Source organism: Canis lupus, chromosome 21 (assembly GCF_003254725.2).
Source record: "Canis lupus dingo isolate Sandy chromosome 21, ASM325472v2, whole genome shotgun sequence".
Lineage (NCBI taxonomy): Eukaryota > Metazoa > Chordata > Mammalia > Carnivora > Canidae > Canis > Canis lupus.
The window spans coordinates 33,869,898-33,888,624 of NC_064263.1; the positions used below are offsets into that span (position 1 = coordinate 33,869,898).

Below are 18,727 nucleotides of genomic sequence, written 5' to 3' on the forward strand. Positions count from 1 at the left end.
TCAATTCTTGTAAAAAGAGTCTAACTTGGGAGGAAATAAAAATCACCAACTCCTTAGTTAACAAAGATTTGTATCATTAGATTCTTCTGAATTTGATGTCGAAATACTTTTCATGTCTTTCTAATGCCAGTTAAGCCTAATTAGAGTAAGGCTATTCCTGTTAACCATTTTTTTTAAATAGCAAGGGAAAAAAACTTTTTAAAGAATGAGTTTCCCTCAACAAACACAAAGAGTATTTTAATTTTTAATAACCTTTAGTAAAGAGTCAAAGGATCAGAGTTTTATTATTAACTCTGCCAATATTTAGGAGCTTTATGATTTGGGGCAAGTTATTAAAATATCTCTAGACTTTGTATCCCATTTTTAGCATGAATGAAGTTTTCAGCACTTAAAATAAATTTAACTGGGCAGCCCCGGTGGCTCAGCAGTTTAGCGCCGCCTTCAGCCTAGGGCATGATCCTGGAGTCCTGGGATCGAGTCCCACATAGGGCTCCCTGCATGGAGTCTGCTTCTCCCTCTGCCTGTGTCTCTACCTCTCTCTCTGTGTCTCTCATGAATAAATAAATAAAATCTAAAAAAATAAAATAAATAAAATAAATTTAACTTACTTAAAGCTGTGTTTTCTCTTTAGCTTTCCAAATCTTGAGTTTAAATAAATTTTCCCAACTTGTGAAGTGATCTTTCTAAATTTCTACATACATTTCAGATTCTAGACAATTCTGCTAAATGTGAAGTATTTTTAGGTTAACCAGAATTTGCTGTTTAAAGAAATAAACTTTAAGGACTAATTATCTTTATGATTAATTTATGCAATACTCATACCTATTTTTATCTTTTATTATATTTAAGGAGATGTCAGAAATCAATCTTAGCACTCCCCTTCATGGACACCTCTCAGAACAATGCAGTAGTACACTATTGCTGGCCAAGTATAAGCTACATGGAAATACTTCCAATTAAGATACATGTATATCATTTCAAGGCATTTCTGAAAAGTAAAGGAAGTCTAGTGATGATAAGGGATGCTATAAGGGATGCTATAGGGATGCCTGAGCTCGGCAGTTGAGTTTGAGCATCTACCTTTGGCTCAGGGCATGATCCTGGAGTCCCAGGATCAAGTCCCGCATCAGGCTCCCTGCATGGAGTCTGCTTCTCCCTCTACCTGTGTCTCTGCCTTTCTCTGTCTCTCATGAATAAATAAATAAAATCTTTAAAAAAAAAAATGTTGCTATAAATTAGTAGAGACAGCCACATCGCTAATAGATTTATAATTGATAGATTTATAATTGATGGCTCTCTGCTCCTCCCCGTTCGACAGACAGCTGCATCTTCTGGTGCAGTGCCAGCTGCGTCCCCGAGACACGATGGTGAAGGTCGGAGTGAACGGATTTGGCCGTATTGGGCGCCTGGTCACCAGGGCTGCTTTTAACTCTGGCAAAGTGGATATTGTCGCCATCAATGACCCCTTCATTGATCTCAACTACATGGTGTACATGTTCCAGTATGATTCTATCCACGGCAAATCCCACGGCACAGTCAAGGCTGAGAACGGGAAACTTGTCATCAATGGGAAGTCCATCTCCATCTTCCAGGAGCAAGATCCCGCCAACATCAAATGGGGTGATGCTGGTGCTGAGTATGTTGTGGAGTCCACTGGGGTCTTCACCATCATGAAGAAGGCTGGGGCTCACTTGAAGGGCGGGGCCGAGAGGGAAGGAGTCTCTGCTCCTTCTGCTGATGCCCCCATGTTTGTGATAGGCGTGAACCACGAGAAGTATGACAACTCTCTCAAGATTGTCAGCAATGCCTCCGGCACCACCAACTGCTTGGCTCCTTTAGCCAAAGTCATCCATGACCACTTCGGCATCGTGGAGGGCCTCATGACCACCGTCCATGCCATCACTGCCACCCAGAAGACCGTGGACGGCTCCTCTGGGAAGCTGTGGCATGACGGCCGAGGGGCTGCCCAGAACATCATCCCTGCTTCCACTGGCGCCGCCAAGGCTGTGGGCAAGGTCATCCCTGAGCTGAACGGGAAGCTCACTGGCATGGCCTTCCATGTCCCCACCCCCAATGTGTCAGTTGTGGATCTGACCTGCCGCCTGGAGAAAGCTGCCAAATATGACGACATCAAGAAGGTAGTGAAGCAGGCATCGGAGGGCCCCCTCAAGGGCATCCTGGGCTACACTGAGGACCAAGTTGTCTCCTGTGACTTCAACAGTGACAGCCACTCTTCCACCTTCGACGCCAGGGCTGGCATTGCCCTCAATGACCACTTTGTCAAGCTCATTTCCTGGTATGACAATGAATTCGGCTACAGCAACCAGGTGGTGGACCTCATGGTCCACATGGCCTCCAAGGAGTAAGAGCCTCCTGGACCACCAGCCCCAGCAAGAACAAGAGGAAGAGAGAGGCCCTCAGCTGCTGGGGAGTCCCTGCCCCAACTTAATCCCCCAACACACTGAGAATCTCCTGACCTCCAATTTACATCCTAGACTTGGAGGAAGGGGAGGGGCTTGGGGAGCCCTACCTTGTCATGTACCATCAATAAAGTATACTGTACCCAGCCAAAAAAAAAAAAAAAAAAAAAGATTTATAATTAATAAAATTTTAGTTTTCAAAGATCAAAAACTTTTCCTTGATAAATCTACATATATGTGTTTTGTCACCTTACTAGCTCCTTCCCCCTAAATTTTGTATGTTGGCAATATTAATGACTTTTTATAGACACATGAGTACCACTAGAGGCCACCAAATACTTCACTTTTTAAAACTGACATGTTTGTAACTTATAGGGAGATGACCATGCACAGTGATTTCCATAACTGGGAAAGTTCCACATGAATACTCAAAGCACAATACAAACTCAAGCAAAAACATCTGAACATATTCCATATAATAAATAAGAACATGGAAGTACTTGATCAGACCCAAACTGAGAGTTAGGGAGATGGATAATATCAAAATATCATTCCTTATATACCTTTGAAAATAGATTATATGACCTAGGAAATGGATGCTCTTTCTAAATAGCTGTTGTCATTTATAATTAAATTATTTATCTAGGAAAAAAAATTATTTATCTAGGGATGCCTGGTGGCTCAGCGGTTGGGCGCCTGCCTTCGGCTCAGGTCGTGATCCTGGGATCCAGGATCGAGTCCCGCATCAGGTTCCCTGTGAGGAGCCCGCTTCTCCCTCTGCCTAAGTCTCTGCCTCTCTCTCTCAGTCTGTGTCTCTCATGAATAAACAAATAAATCTTTTTAAAAAATTATTTATCTATACATGGGTATATACACTAATATAGATAAAACCCCAAAGTTCACTATTCTTTCTTCCATACCACATATCAAAAGTTGGCTATTATCTACAGCAATTAAAATTTTAATTAAAAAGTTCTACTGTCAAAGTCACCCCATATATTTATAATATATCCAAAATTCTGACTTGAAGAAAACCTGGCTCAGAAGCACAGATAACACCTAAGAAAACTTTGCCCTGAGCTTCTAGGTGAACTGCTACATGTCCCCTCATTTTTTCCAATGTCCTTCTCCTCACTAAAAGAGAAAATAGAGAAGGCTCAAGTAGCATCCAAATTCTGTAGATCTAAATGAAATCTATGAAACAAAATGAGAATTCTTGCTATCTGAGTATCTACCTTTATTATATAATGATACATTCTTTTTCAAAGGTTTTCAGGTACTCCAGAAAAACTTTATTCAGTCATGCTTTTGGTGTTCCATCTAAAGTCTTTCATTAACTAAAGGTTGCAAAGATGTTCTCTTTTTAAATGTTTTAGTTTCGGGGCACCTGGGTGGCTCAGTGGTTGAGCATCTACCTCCAGCGCAGGGCATGATCCTGGGGTCCTGCGATCCAGTCCTACAATGGGCTCCCTGTGGGGAGCCTGCTTCTCCCTCTGCCTGTGTCTCTGCCTCTTTCTCTCTGTCGCTCATGAATGAATAAATAAAATCTTAGATAGATAGATAGATAGATAGATAGATAGATAGATAGAGATTAGATTAAGATAGATCTTTTAGTTTCAATTTTTACAATTAGTCTACAATCCTTTTCAGGTTAATTTTTCTGTGTGGTGTGGGGTATGACTAGGATTCAAGAAGAGAAAGACTGACAAAATAGTGATACCACCACTTTCTAGACAAACTAAAACATACACACACACACACACACACACACACACACACAAAGAAGCATGAAACAATAATGAAAACAGTGTGTTACTAGCAAGAAAATGGACACATATATCAGTGGAACAAAACAGCCCAGAAGAAACCCGTGCTTACATGGTCAATTAATCTATAAAAAAGGAGGCAAAAATATCCAGTGGGGAAAAGACATTTTCTCTAACAAATGGAGCTGATAAAACTAGACAGCCACATGCACAAGAATATAACTGGACCACTTTCCTACACCATGTACAAAAAGAAATTCAAAACGAATTAGACTTGTATGTAGGACCTGAAGCCATAAAACTCCTAGAAGAAAATACAGGTAATAAGCTCTGTGACACTGGTCTCAGCAATATTTTGGGGAGACCAGTATCCTCAAGCAAGGGCAACAAAGCTAAAACAAACAACTGGGATTACCCCATCAAACTAAAAAACTTTTGCAGGTAAGAAATAAGAAATCATCAACAAAACTAAGAGGCAATCTACTGAATGGGAGACGATATTTGCAAATCATACATCCAATAAGAAGTTAGGGCAGCCCATGTGGCTCAGTGGTTTAGCGCCGCCTTCAGCCCAGGGTGTGATCCTGGAAACCCACGTCAGGGTCCCTGCATGGAGCCTGCTTCTTCCTCGGCCTGTGTCTGTTTCTCTCTCTCTCTTTCTCTCTCTCTCATGAATAAATAAAATCTTTCTTTTATAGATTTTATTTATTTATTCATGAGAGACACAGAGAGAGAGAGAGAGAGAGAGGCAGAGACACAGGCAGAGAGAGAAGCAAGCTCCATGCAGGGAGTCCGACATGGGACGACTGATCCCGGGTCTCCAGGACCACACCCTAGGCCAAAGGCAGCGCTAAACTGCTGAGCCACCTGGGCTGCCCAAATAAAATCTTTTAAAAAAAATTTTTTTTGTTTAAGAAATTAATATCCAGTATCCCTGGGTGGCGCAGTGGTTTGGCGCCTGCCTTTGGCCCAGGGCGTGATCCTGGAGACCCAGGATCGAATCCCACGTCGGGCTCCCGGTGCATGAAGCCTGCTTCTCCCTCTGCCTGTGTCTCTGCCTCTCTCTCTCTCTCTCTCTGCGTGACTATCATAAATAAATAAAAATTTAAAAAAAGAAATTAATATCCAAAATACATAAAGAACTTATACAAGTTAATACCAAAAAACAAACAACTGATTTTTTTTTTAAGATTTTATTCATTTATTCACAAGAGACACACACACAGAGAAAGAGAGAGAAGCAGAGACACAGTCAGAGGGAGAAGCAGGCTCCATGCAGGGAGCCCGATGTGGGACTCGATCCCGGGACTCCAGGATCACGCCCTGGGCCAAGGCAGGCTCTAAACTGCTGAGCCACCCAGGGATCCCAAACAACTGATTTTTTAAATGGCAGAACACTTGAACAAACATTTTTTCAAAGAAGACACAAATTTCCAACAGGCATATGAAAAAATGGTCAACATCACAGATCATCAGGGAAATGTAAAGCCACAAGGAAATATCACCTCATGCCTATCAGATTAGCTACTATGAAAAAGAAAAAAATAACAAGTGTTGGTGAGGCTGTGGAGAAGTGGGAACCCTTGGGCACTGTTGGTGGGAATGTAAACTTGTAACCACTCAAAAAACAGTATGGAGGTTCCCCAAAATTTTAAAACTAGAACTACCATACGATCCAGTAATTCCACTTCCAGGCTTTATCCAAAGAAAACAAAGACACCAATTTGAAGAGTTATATGTACCCCTGTATTCACTGCAGCATTATTTACAAGAGGCAAAATATGAAAGCAACCTATGTATCAATGGATGAATAAAGGAAATGTGCCATATGCAACAAACCTATGGAATTTGCTCATCAATTTAGCATGATGAAAACTGTCTTGTATCTTGTCTGACACCAAATGCATGAAGTTTTTTTCCCAATACCAACTAGGTGTCCAACAATTCAATTCAATTCTGACACTAACTACTCAGCATTAGCACAGACTCCAGAGGTCATGGGTTCAGGGCTCAGCTCCACAAGACTGCTCTCACTTTAGATGTGTGCTGCAAACTGGGTACCTAAGTTTATCCACACTTTTGCGTGCAGAATAAAAATTCAGGGGCTTACCCAACCACCCCCCTCAGGTTCAATAATTTGCTAGAAAAACAGAATTCAAGAAAAATACCTTACTTATATTTATCAGTTTATTATAAAGAATACAACTAAGGAATAACCAAAAAGAAGAGAGGTATTAGGAAAAGTATGAGAAGAGGGACCTACACAGCCTCCATACCTTCTGGAAGGACACTACCATCCCATCACATCAATGTGTTCACCATCAGAAGGTCTCTGAACCTTTTCATTTAGTGTTTTTATGGTATGTTTTTCATTAGGTAAGCATGACTGATTAAACCATTGGCTGCTAGCGGTTTGGCGCCTGCCTTTGGCCCAGGGCGTGATCCCGGAGACCCGGGATCGAATCCCACGTCGGGCTCCCGGTGCATGGAGCCTGCTTCTCCCTCTGCCTGTGTCTCTGCCTCCCTCTCTCTCTCTCTGTAACTATCATAAATTAAAAAAAAAAAAAAAAAAAAACCATTGGCTGCTAGTGGCTGAACTTGGTCTCCAGCTTCTCTCCTCTCCCCAGTGGGGCTGAAATTTCCAGACCTCTAATCACAAGAGTTGGTTCCTGAAGCAATCTAGGGCCCACTAAACCAATCAGCTATTCATTAGCATACGAAAGACAGTAAATTCCAAGGGTTTCAGGAGTTCAGTGCCAGGAACTGAGACAAAGACTAAATAACAGCAATGTCCAAAAATAAAATGGTCAAGGAGAATTACAATAAGGAAAAAGATGTTTGAATTCAACAAGAACATTGTTGCAGAGAAAAAGCTAGTTGTTCACTAAATCTGTTTTGCTTTTCTCCTAGGCACACATCTAGGCTTTATTTGCCAAACTCCCATTATAGTTAACTGGAGCTATATAACTTTCTATTGTTGTTGTTTTTTATGATTTTTTTTATTATTTATTCATGAGTGACACAGAGAGAGAGAGACAGAGATACAGGCAGAGGGAGAAGCAGGCTCCTCACAGGGAGGTCGATGATGGACTCGATCCTGGAACTCGATCCTGGAACTCGGGGATGACCCCTGAGCTGAAGGCAGAGGCTCAGCCCCTGAGCCACTTAGGTGTCCCTAACTTTCTGATAAATAGAATGAAGTGATGCATACAGCCTCCCAGGCCCATACCATAAAACTCAGCCCTACTATCCTCCATGCTTTCTCTTCCCAATCTGTCAATGGTGATACCCAAGATGACCCTGACAACACCACTCTGAAGACAGCAAACCCCACTCTCATCTACTCCACTGCCACTAATTAGACTTCATGCAAGTAAGAAAAGAAGAACTTCTATCATGCTAGCCACTAAAATCTCAAGGTTTATCTATTATAACAGCTATTATTACCTTCATGAATTAAGAAAATACTAGAAACTTCAACTTTGTAATTTCGGAATGGAAAAGACATTAAACTATACTTCAGAATAAACCCTTGAGATGTGGATAAGATGGGTGTATGAGCAGATGGCAGGAAATCATAACATTATAGCTTATTAAATATTAACAACCATCTGATAACAACCCTATAAGAAAAGTAATATTTTCAGAAAGGGTAAATGAACTTTGCTCATAGTTTTAGAATTCTTGATGCCATATTCTTTGCACTGTACCACACTTGTCTCTTAGAAAAATGGGGACAGGGGATCCCTGGGTGGCTCGGCGGTTTGGCGCCTGCCTTTGGTCCAGGGCGCGATCCTGGAGTCCCGGGATCGAGTCCTGCGTCGGACTTCCTGCATGGAGCCTGTTTCTCCCTCTGCCTGTGTCTCTGCCTCTCTCTCTCGGTGTCTATCATGAATAAATAAATAAAATATTAAAAAAAAAGAAAAGAAAAATGGAGACAGCAAATGAAGGAGAATCATTCGAAACATTTCATAATGAAGAAATTGTATAATAGCTAAAAAAGATAAAGTAAAGAAAAGATGTTTTTAGCTAGTCTTAATGATACTTAAGATCAATGGAAACAGAAAACTTGTAAAAGGAACCAGAAGTTAAGAAGAGCAGAATAACCCATAGTGGTGATACAACAATTATACAACAGAAAAGCTGCAGTACTCCCTGTGGAGAGCCAGGCTATTTGCAAACAGTGTGAATTTGTAGTAGGTTAGGTCTGTGTAGATCTACACTTTCCTCAGGATTCAAAGCATTAAGTATAAGAGAACCTTAGCATGGAGAGAAAACCTTGTCCTACAATGGTTCTGAGAGCCGTACTGAAGTAGCAGACCACAGAGACTGGACAGGTGAAAAATTCTTTAGCATAACTGAGACTATCAATGCAACAGTAAAATAAAGAGGTTTGTAAATAATTGAAAATCTAGTATAGGAAACAAGCCACTTTGATGAGCATAGAGCAATATGAGAATAACATTAAGACTGAGTATCCTCCACTTCAGAAATGTCGAGAGAATCTACTATTTCAGATGCATGCTCTAGACTACATCAGGTTCCAACCTGCCATGTGGTTTTATTACTTCAAAGACACAATTGTCTGGGAGTAGGAAACAAAAAGGTGAGTTCAAACCACCACTTACCAGCTTAACCTCCGTTTATATCTACTTGCTTTGTCATGAACATAACTTTAAATGCCTTTTTTGTAGTCTTTAGAATGTTTTAAAAGCCATGTCTTCATACTTCAGAGCAGGATCCTTATGTTTTCAGCCTCAACTCTACATAAAACTGAAAGTCCTTCCAAACATTCTTTATACCATCTTTAAAACTGAGTTCATCAGGGGTGCCTGGGTGGCTCAGTCAGCTAAGCAACCAACTCTGTTTCAGATCAAGTCATGATCTCATGGGTCTGGGGATCAAGTCCCCAGACGGCCTCCCTATCAGCAGGGAGTCGGCTTAAAGATACTCTCTCCCTCTGCCCTTTCCTCCGACTCATACACACTTGCTAAGATAAATAAATAAATCTAAAAAAAAAAAAAAATGAATTCATCACCAAGTGCCCTATGTCAGCACAGAGGCTTTGGACACTACCTATAATATCTTCATAGGTATTTTTTATAATTATACATTTTTAGGTGTCTTCATGTATTTCTCAAATCTCTTTGGCTGGCAAATTATCCTGTCCATCTTTATTCTAAATAATTAGTTATACAAGTGGCTTTTTATACTCACATGCAGAAACCTACATTTTTACTTACTGCCCTATATCTCATCTTCTTAGCTATACTTCTTAGCTATACTTAACTATAACTTCCTTTTAAAATCTTTGTGAACTCTGATTCTGTCATCCAATATGTTCACTACCATCCTCATTCTTTCATACATACTCCTCTACAAAGAAGGGAGAGAATATTCTCTTCCATCCTTTCTACACTCAGTTCCCTGACCACACAGTATTTATATCCAGGTCAGCTGGACAATTGCTATCCTATGTTGTGTTCAATGCATTCTAAATGGCTTAAAGAATTAAAGCATTACATGGTACTTATACTTACTTCTCTGCACAAATAGCATCCCATACTAAGACTATTTCTATGTTAAAACTTCAGAATGTTGCATACACTGTTTTATTACTCTTCTCTCCAATCTATACTTACAGAAAACTGGATTCATACTGCAGGTAGTCAAATCACTAGTATGTAAGTAACTGAACTCATGTTTTACAAAGGTGAAACTTAGAGATTCTAACTAAACATTTATTACTCTTTTACTCAAGCCACAGCATTTTTTTATCATAGTAATTTAGTCTTCTAAAAAAATTACACAGCTATACAAATGCCTCAGAGAAGGCATTACAGTGAAGAATATGGCACAAAATTTTCTGAATAATACAAAAGGATTCACTTCTGAGACAGGGTATCTTTAAAAAGAGCTACTGTCAGAACAATACTATTTTGCTGATGCCCAAACCCTAGCCAATAAAAATATTTGTTCCTATAATCAGAAATAGATTGTTAGCCATAGAATGCCTCTGCAAAACAATTCTTAAATTTTCTTTGAAATATTGTTACTAAAATTAACTGTAACTTTATTTATATGACTGTCTGTGGTTTCTATGTGTGCCTAAAAAGCACAAGAAAAAGATAAAAATATCCCAGAACTGGAAAAGTAGTCATTATGTTTGGTTTAGCTTATTTTCATATTTTTATTTTTAAAATCCATCCAAATTAAAGTTCAGTATTTCTCAACAGAAGAAAAGAAAAAAAGGGCAAATTCTTTACATAAAAACAAAAGAACAAATTCAGTATCCTCTCAATTAAATTTGGATTTTGATGTATTAGTGAATGGAAACCTAAAGTCTTTTCCCACAAATCATGAAGTTTAGTCTTCAGGTTAAACATAATAATTTGTTATTCAGAACTTATATATAACAAATATATGCTGACTGAAGAGGAGAGGTGGCAATACAAAATAATTTCAGTATTATGCTCTGAACTCAGATTTCTCCTGAAACAAAATAAACATGTGAAGTTGGTTTCTAACCAACAATACAGCATTCTTTTAACATTTCTGAACCTGAGTTCTTCAAAATTATAGAACCCTGTTTTCAGATCCTGCATTTACACTAAAATATAAATGCTAACCACAGTTTTAAAGTGTGACTCTCAGAATATTCTCAGATTGTGGCTGAGACTAAGAGTCAGTATTTCATGTGGTAACGGGTTTAAAACCTAGCTCTGTGGCATCTTAGCTTTTAGAGCTTAGTGAAATTGGTTAAACTTCCTTTTTTTTTTTTTTTTTTGAAATTGGTTAAACTTCCTAATCCTTAGTTTGCTTACCGTAAATTAGACATACTACCATCAATCAACTAATTTATCTGAGTTCATCAGAATCTATCAATACAGTGCAACTGTTAGATATTACCATTAATGGTATATGCTAAAAGTTGTTCTACTATTTTGGAAGGGCTTAGATTTTTTTTTTTTCCCTGTAAAACACTGTAATTTTTTTTCCATGTAAAACACGACCACCTTGGAATCAACAAACCACTTAGGACTGAGCCAGATCACCTTCAATTAGACTAAAATTTGGTTAGGCCTATATCTGGCTTTGATGCTTATAGGAGTTAATTTCTACAGTATTTCACAGTTATTCAAGTTATTGCTATTCAAATGTAGAATGGTTGCACGCTTCTAATACATCAAGCATAACACAAAGCAATAAATAATAAAAAAGACCAAAATTTAAAAGTCAAATTATTCTATTATGTTTTAAGATTGGGCTTTAATAGATACTAGATCAACAGATTTACTTTGTACTTGACAAAGCACTATAGACAAAGTATCAAAGTATTACTATCCAATGTTGGAAAAATTAAAAAGGAAAACAATTTCCAGTATAATCCAGTTTAAAAACTCTTTAAATATTAATCCAGCACACAAAAATCTTGAAATGCTTTGCTAAGATCAGCCAAGAGGTCATCTAAGAAAATCTTAGGCGAGGAAAAGTTCTGTCTATCTCTTAGCACCTCACTTCACCAGTCAGCCACAAAAGACTCTACTTGTTATTGGAGATAGACTGATAGCACTTGAACAAGGGAGTGTCTGTAAAATACCATTTACTTGGTAGTGAAATCAATATGTCTCTCTCCCTCATGACTGGAAAAACAGAGACATCACAGTATTCATTCTCTTGGCATCCAAAACACAAAAATAATCCCTTCCCAGTCACAACTAAATAGCCCCAATAATGTCTGTTGTTCTTAAAGCTTATGATGGTGATTCACTACTCACACTATCAAAATGATATAATTTATATCCCTCCACACTTTGATGTGAGAGACAGTAAGAACTCACAAGAGTTCTCAGTGGTCCTCAGCACCAAAATTTCCCCCTTTCAGTCATCACTAAAAAGGATACTGAAGTAGGGTTTAAAAGCTTTAACAGTATTAATACCTGGTTACTCACACCATAAGGCCAATTACAAGTATTTGTATACATGTCGGGGAGAACAGAAAGGACTACAAGGGCTCTCCAAAAAGTTACTTTTCTTAGATCCTCACATTCTTTCCCCATTTTTAATACCCAACTTCAAGATTTGCCCTCTGGGTGAGTCTACAGAACCCACAGCCGTCTTTATACAGCTGGTTATAACAATCAAAATTAAGCATTCAGCAACGTATCTTTTATCTTCCATAAGCAGAAATGGACAGTCATTAGCTAGAATGAGAAAATATACAATGTTCAACATCAGTTTTATTCCTAATGGTATTTCTGATGAAAAATAACAAGAGAACGAACAATTCTGCTGGGGGTTTGGGGGAAAAAGGGGAGATGGTGCAAGATATCAAACAAATGGCAATGACAATAATTATCATAATTATCAACAAGCTACCTCAATTACTGAGCACTTACTTTTTGGAAGCCATCGTTCTTAGTGTTTTATATATTTTTTCCCATTTTATCTATACAACACCATATGAGATTGGTATTGTCATTATCATCATTTTATAGATGAGGACATTGCTGCTCAAAGAAGTTAAGTGATTCGTCTAAAGTCATACCATACAGCTGGGATTTCAACCCAGGTAGTCTCCTCCGGAGCCTGCACTCTATTATCAAATCATTCCAAATGTTCTCTCAAGAACTGCTTTACAGAACAGTTCTCATATGGGTGTATGTATGTAATACATACACCCACACAATATAAGTACATAGAAACACACACACATCCATACTCTACTGTTTGAAAACAAAACCTTATAGTCATATTATAAAATACTTTAGGGGGACGCCTGGGTGGCTCAGTGGTTGAGCGTCTGCCTTTGGCCCAGGGTGTGATCCTGGAGTCCTGGGATCGAGTCCCGCATCAGGCTCCGTGCATGGAGCCTGCTTCTCCTCTCTCTACCTGTGTCTCTGCCTCTCTCTCTCTCTCTCTGTGTCTCATGAATAAATAAATAAAATCTTTTAAAAAAAATAAATAAAATAAAATAAAATAAAATAAAATAAAATAAAATAAAATAAAATAAAATAAAATAAAATAAAATACTTTAGGGACGCCTGGGTGGCTCTGCAGTTAAGTGTCCACCTTCGGCTCAGGTCATGATCCTGGAGTCCCGGGATTGAATCCCACATTGGGCTCCCCGCATGGAGCCTGCTTCTCCCTCTGCCTGTGTCTCTGCCTCTCTCTGTCTCTCATGAATAAATAAATAAAATCTTTTTTTAAAAAAATGCTTTAGTACTCCTCTTTCCAGTCCCTCATTTTACCACCATGGATCTGTCAACAGAATGTCCTGACCATCCAAATTATGTGTTCAACTGTTAAATTCCTTTAAAAATGACTGACAAAAATAAAGCAGTTTAACTGCACTATTATAAAGCAATCTGCAGATCATGTAGCTAAAAAGAATTCAAATTTGTGATTTCAAGACCAAACTGAACATGACTGGTGATCATTAAACCAACCTTCGAGAGGTGAAGGGGAGAGGTGTCTGTTTTTGTTTAGTTTACACCAAAACAATAACCTGAAATTTTTCAAACAAAAATATAATAATTATTTGTTTTGTGACACAATATCACTGAAGCTACTAGGCTAAGACTTTCACTAGCGAATCAGAGGAATTTGACAGTTTCCATGTACATAAAGATCATCGATTTCATCTTTAATATTAGAAAGAAGCTTAAATGAGAAAAGAATAGCAAAACAAGCATTTTCCCTGTAAAACACTATAATTTTTTTTCCATGTAAAACACGACCACCTTGGAATCAACAAACCACTTAGGACTGAGCCAGATCACCTTCAATTAGACTAAAATTTGGTTAGGCCTATATCTGGCCTTGATGCTTATAGGAGTTAATTTCTACAGTATTTCACAGTAGAATCAATATATTGATTGAATCGTATCAGAATCAATATATTCAAAGGTTACTATACTTGGAAGCAGAGGTATTATTTCTAGTAACATGTTACAGTTAAATTACCAAATCATTTAACAGTAACTATAAAATAAATAAAACTATAAATGTAACATAAAAAGGAAAGTGTCATTATAAAAGCACAATAAAGCAATACTAACTTACCAATTCAATTCCCTGTGGAAAAGGTGTATCATCCCAGTCCTTTTGTGGAAATCTCTGGATTATTTTCCCGAGACCTGCTCCTGACCCTATTAAAATCAAAGTGAATTAGTTATACACTACAAAAAAATCTTAATACTTGTTATATCAATATTTATTTATAAATGAGTATTTATTGAATAAATCAATATATTAAATATTCTCAAGTTTTAAAGGACACAAAAGTATTTACCTTCTAAACATAATACTGAAATAACAAGCAATCTCTATCCTATTGATTCTCAAAAGAGTGACACATATGAAAAGCTAGGAAAAATAAACAGAGGCACTAAAATCTAGAGCCTCTACCATACCATGGAAGAATTGCTCCTGTTCCCAATAAAGAAAGCAATCTTCTCAGTATCTCGGGTTGAAATTTTTAAAACTCTTCTAGGGAAACAAAGTAAACTTTTTTTTTTTTAAGATTTTATTTAATTATTCATAAGAGACACAGAGAGAGAGGCAGAGACAAAGACAGAGGGAGAAGCAGGCTCCCTGCAGGGAGCCCGAGGCGGAACTCGATCCCAGGATCCCGGGATCACTCCCAGAGCCGAAGGCAGATGCTCAACAACTGAGCCACCTGGGTGTCCCGAGACAAAGTAATCTTGAGTGACAACTGAAATGGGACTATTAGCACTAAGCTTCAGTTATGGGGTACATAAGCACTATTACCGGTAAAATAAGGATTTTTAGAGTGGTATGAGAGCTTGACAATTGCCTAAGCAGGGTTTCTCAACATCAGCACTATTGACATTTTCGGCCAGATAATCCTTTGTTGTGTGTTGGGGGTGGGAGAGGGCCTGTTCTCTCTAGGATATTTAGTTTAGCAGCACCTTTGCCTCAACCCACCATCACTGTCAAGTCATTACAACCAAAAACATCTCCAAACATTGCCAAATGTCCTGGGAAGAGTGGGCTAAACTGTCCCTGGTTGAAAACCACCAGTCTATAATACCACTGTTTTAAAATTATCCTGTGATTCTAAAGAATAGATCAACTTGGGACGCCTCTCTCTCTCTCTCTCTCTCTCTCTCATAAATAAATAAAATGTTAAAAAAAAAAAAAAAGAATAGTTCAACACTGGAGATATAATCTCTGAGTAATTTAGGGATGAAAAGTACATGGTAGATCTAAATTACTTTTTTTTTTTAATTTTTTATTTATTTATGATAGTCACAGAGAGAGAGAGAGAGAGAGAGAGAGAGAGAGAGAAGCAGAGACATAGGCAGAGGGAGAAGCAGGCTCCATGCACTGGGAGCCTGATGTGGGATTCGATCCCGGGTCTCCAGGATCGTGCCCTGGGCCAAAGGCAGGCGCCAAACCGCTGCGCCACCCAGGGATCCCTCTAAATTACTTTTTGCTATACTTTTTAAAGAGCATCAGGTGCTTACATATTTTATATTTTGTCCCTGTTGACTTTGTAGTGAAAGCAACAATACTGATTATTTGTCTACCTAACTTAAGTGAGACTTAAACACCTTATTCAATTTGTTAATTTAAAAAATTATCTGCCTTCATCTATCACCCTCTCTCTGTAAATTGAACTTCCCCTTTGCCTCTCATCTAGAGTTCAATCACTTTATGGCCAAATCTTTAACTTTAAAAGATAAATAAAAAGTTAAATTCATTTAACTGAACAACTCACTACTACTGTGTTCTAAAAATGAGATCACATTTGAAAAAGGCAAAATAAAAACATCCTTAATTAAACAAACAACTGCATTCTTATATCCATCATTGTAAGGGAATGAAGGATATAATTCAAGGTAAACTAAATTAAAAGTGATCTATCATAGGCACTCATTTTTTCAAAATCTACATCAAACAAACACTTCTGACATGGCAAACAGTTAAATTCAACAAACTGCTAAGTAGGAGATAAACAAATGAAGACATGGCTCCTATCCTCAAGAAACTCATAATTATTAAGAGAAACAAACAAATAAGCTGATAATTTCATTATACCATGCTAAGTACAAGGATAGAAGGAAACCTAACACAGCATGGCAGAGAACACTATAGAAAACTTTCTAAAAGAAATGAGAGTAAGCTTTTTCTTTCTTTCAGTATCATCTTTGTATCCCCAAGCACAGAGCAACCTGAATGTCTGGCATTTAGTTCATGCCGAGTTAAATGTTAATTTTAATGAATTTGTTAATATTGACAGAAATTATTTTAAACTCACATCTCCCTGTATTTTTAAAAAGAGATAAATGCATGTTATTTATCTTATAATTAACAAAGTATCCACATACTGTTTATTCAGCTCTGAGAGTGATATGCAATGTATTTTAAGCTCAAGAAATATTTTATCATATTAATTTTTACTAATTATAAAAATAAGTGTTAACTGCAGAAAAATTTTTAAATACATAAAAATATAAAGAGGAAATCACCCATAATTCCACAGCTGGAGAAAATTACTGTTAATATTTTAGACAATTATCTCTCAAGTGTTTTTGTATACATGTATTATTTTCTACAGAATTGAGATCATACTAAATCCTAGCTTTTTCTATTCATTTATTACTTAATATTTCACAATAAGTCTTTGATATTAAACATACATTTTTTTAGTTTCTCACTACTATAAATAATGCTACAAAAGCATCTTTCTATATAAATCTTTGTCCCCACCTCCCTTTCTCCCCTCAAATTATTTTTTTTTTAAAGATTTTATTTATTTGACAGAGAGAGAGAAAAAGAGCACATAAAAGCAGAGGGAGCTACTAAGGGAGGAGGAGAAGCAGACTCTGCTCAGCAGGGAGCCTCATTCAGGGCTCGACCTGGGATCATGACCTGAGCCAAAGGCAGATGCTTAACCAACTGAGCCACCCAGGCACCCCACCCCAGAAAAATTCTTAGATATACAACTACTGGGTCAAAGAGAATGAAAAATTTTACAACTAGCACAAAGCCATGGGGGCCACAAAAAGACATCCAACAGTCTTTTTACATTCTGTAAATTCTTTAAGACTAGCATTTTCACCACATTCTTACCAACTATTGTTACTCTAAACATTTGTTTGTTTTAATTACTGTCAATTTGAGAGATTAAAAGTCCTTCTTTGGCAGCAGCATAACATTCAAAAGTTCTCCAGAAGCAACATATTTACTGATTTTAAAATGATATGCAGGGCAGCCCGGGTGGCTCAGCGGTTTAGTACCGCCTTCAGCCCAAGGCCTGATCCTGAAGACCCAGGATGGAGTCCCATATGGGGCTCCCTGCATGGAGCCTTCTTCTCCCTCTGCCTGTATCTCTGCCTCTCTCTCTCACTCTGTGTCTCTCATGAATGAATGAATAAATAAAATCTTAAAAAAAAAAAAAAGGTATGCAGTGTTTCAATAACATGAAAGCTCAGTTTGAAATACTGACATAACATTTCTAAATATACACAGAAATACGATTCATGAGTGATATGACTTCAGTTATATGAATGTTATCTGTAAATAGAAATTAGGTTAGAAAATGACAAATAAAAATGGTAAATAATATTTCGCTACAAATAAAATGTGCAAAGAGCTACAATAACTTAGTTTTCAAATATATAAATTGCTGCAGCTACCAGGTTTCGAGGAACTTATGAAGGTGCTCTAAAAAGCAAACAAGCATTGTTTGATTCTTGTTTCTTGATTTTTAAGCATTTAGTCTGAATATTTAAACTCATTTTCTTTTTCTAGTTTATATATTTTACCCAGCACTTATTCTAAAGGCAATACTATTGTACATAAGAATGCTAAGAAGATGGCATTTTACATTGAGAAGCAAGCCACAGTGAGGGAAAAGTGTCCTGGAGTCAGATGTCCACTGTGGACTAATCCCTACGTCCAGAAATAAAGTATGCCATGTCAATCAGAGTGGCTGTGGAAGCAGCTCTTATTTGCACCGTATATTAAATGGGGCTCAGTTACTGGGTAGGAGATGAAGAAATTGCTTAAAAGAAAGACTACTTCCTACAAAGGAGAGACATTAGGCAGACAAAATTGATTGTCCACTGCATTGTATGCAACTACACTGGAAAAGGAAGGGGCAGTTATTAATCGGTGCCTTCATGTTTTCTTTCCAGTCCCTCTTCTCCTATCCTATAAAATCATAAAATTAAGAAATGATTCAATGATAACTGAATGTAGTTAATATATTAAAAGGGGGATGTTCAGCAGAACACCAGCACATTTGGAAATGCTTTTCTTTGAAAAAAATATATATACTAGACAAAGTGTCCAAAACAAATTTAGGAAGGGTGAGGAAATACTGGTGTGGTCAGGCACACTTTTCCCTCCTTTATGTTTGGTAACCCACTTTCCCCTGGGTCCTGGTGTGGCTGCGGGCCACCCAGCTCAGCCACAAGGATTAGCAAGTGACCCAGAATGATCCAACCATCTATCAGTCCCCTTACAAAGTGACTCTTCTAGTGGTAGCCAATGACTCCAGAAGAGCCC

The 18,727-nt window shown here is 37.9% G+C and overlaps 2 protein-coding genes across 4 annotated transcripts in view; one reads left to right on the top strand and one right to left on the bottom strand.

Moving 5' to 3' along the window:
- The window catches only part of SBF2 (SET binding factor 2), a 454,884-nt gene that overhangs the window by 353,471 nt on the left and 82,686 nt on the right, over nt 1-18,727 (bottom strand). For all 3 annotated transcript variants that reach the window (XM_025459459.3, XM_025459456.3, XM_049098688.1), the window contains exon 2: nt 14,252-14,337. In XM_025459459.3, the coding sequence (XP_025315244.1) occupies nt 14,252-14,337 (86 nt within the window). The remainder of the gene's footprint in view (nt 1-14,251; nt 14,338-18,727) is intronic.
- On the top strand, nt 503-5,058 carry LOC112667617 (glyceraldehyde-3-phosphate dehydrogenase-like). Its single transcript, XM_049098694.1, has one exon. It carries the CDS (start codon nt 1,290-1,292, stop codon nt 2,364-2,366), a length of 1,077 nt encoding a protein of 358 aa, XP_048954651.1. The 5' UTR covers nt 503-1,289; the 3' UTR covers nt 2,367-5,058.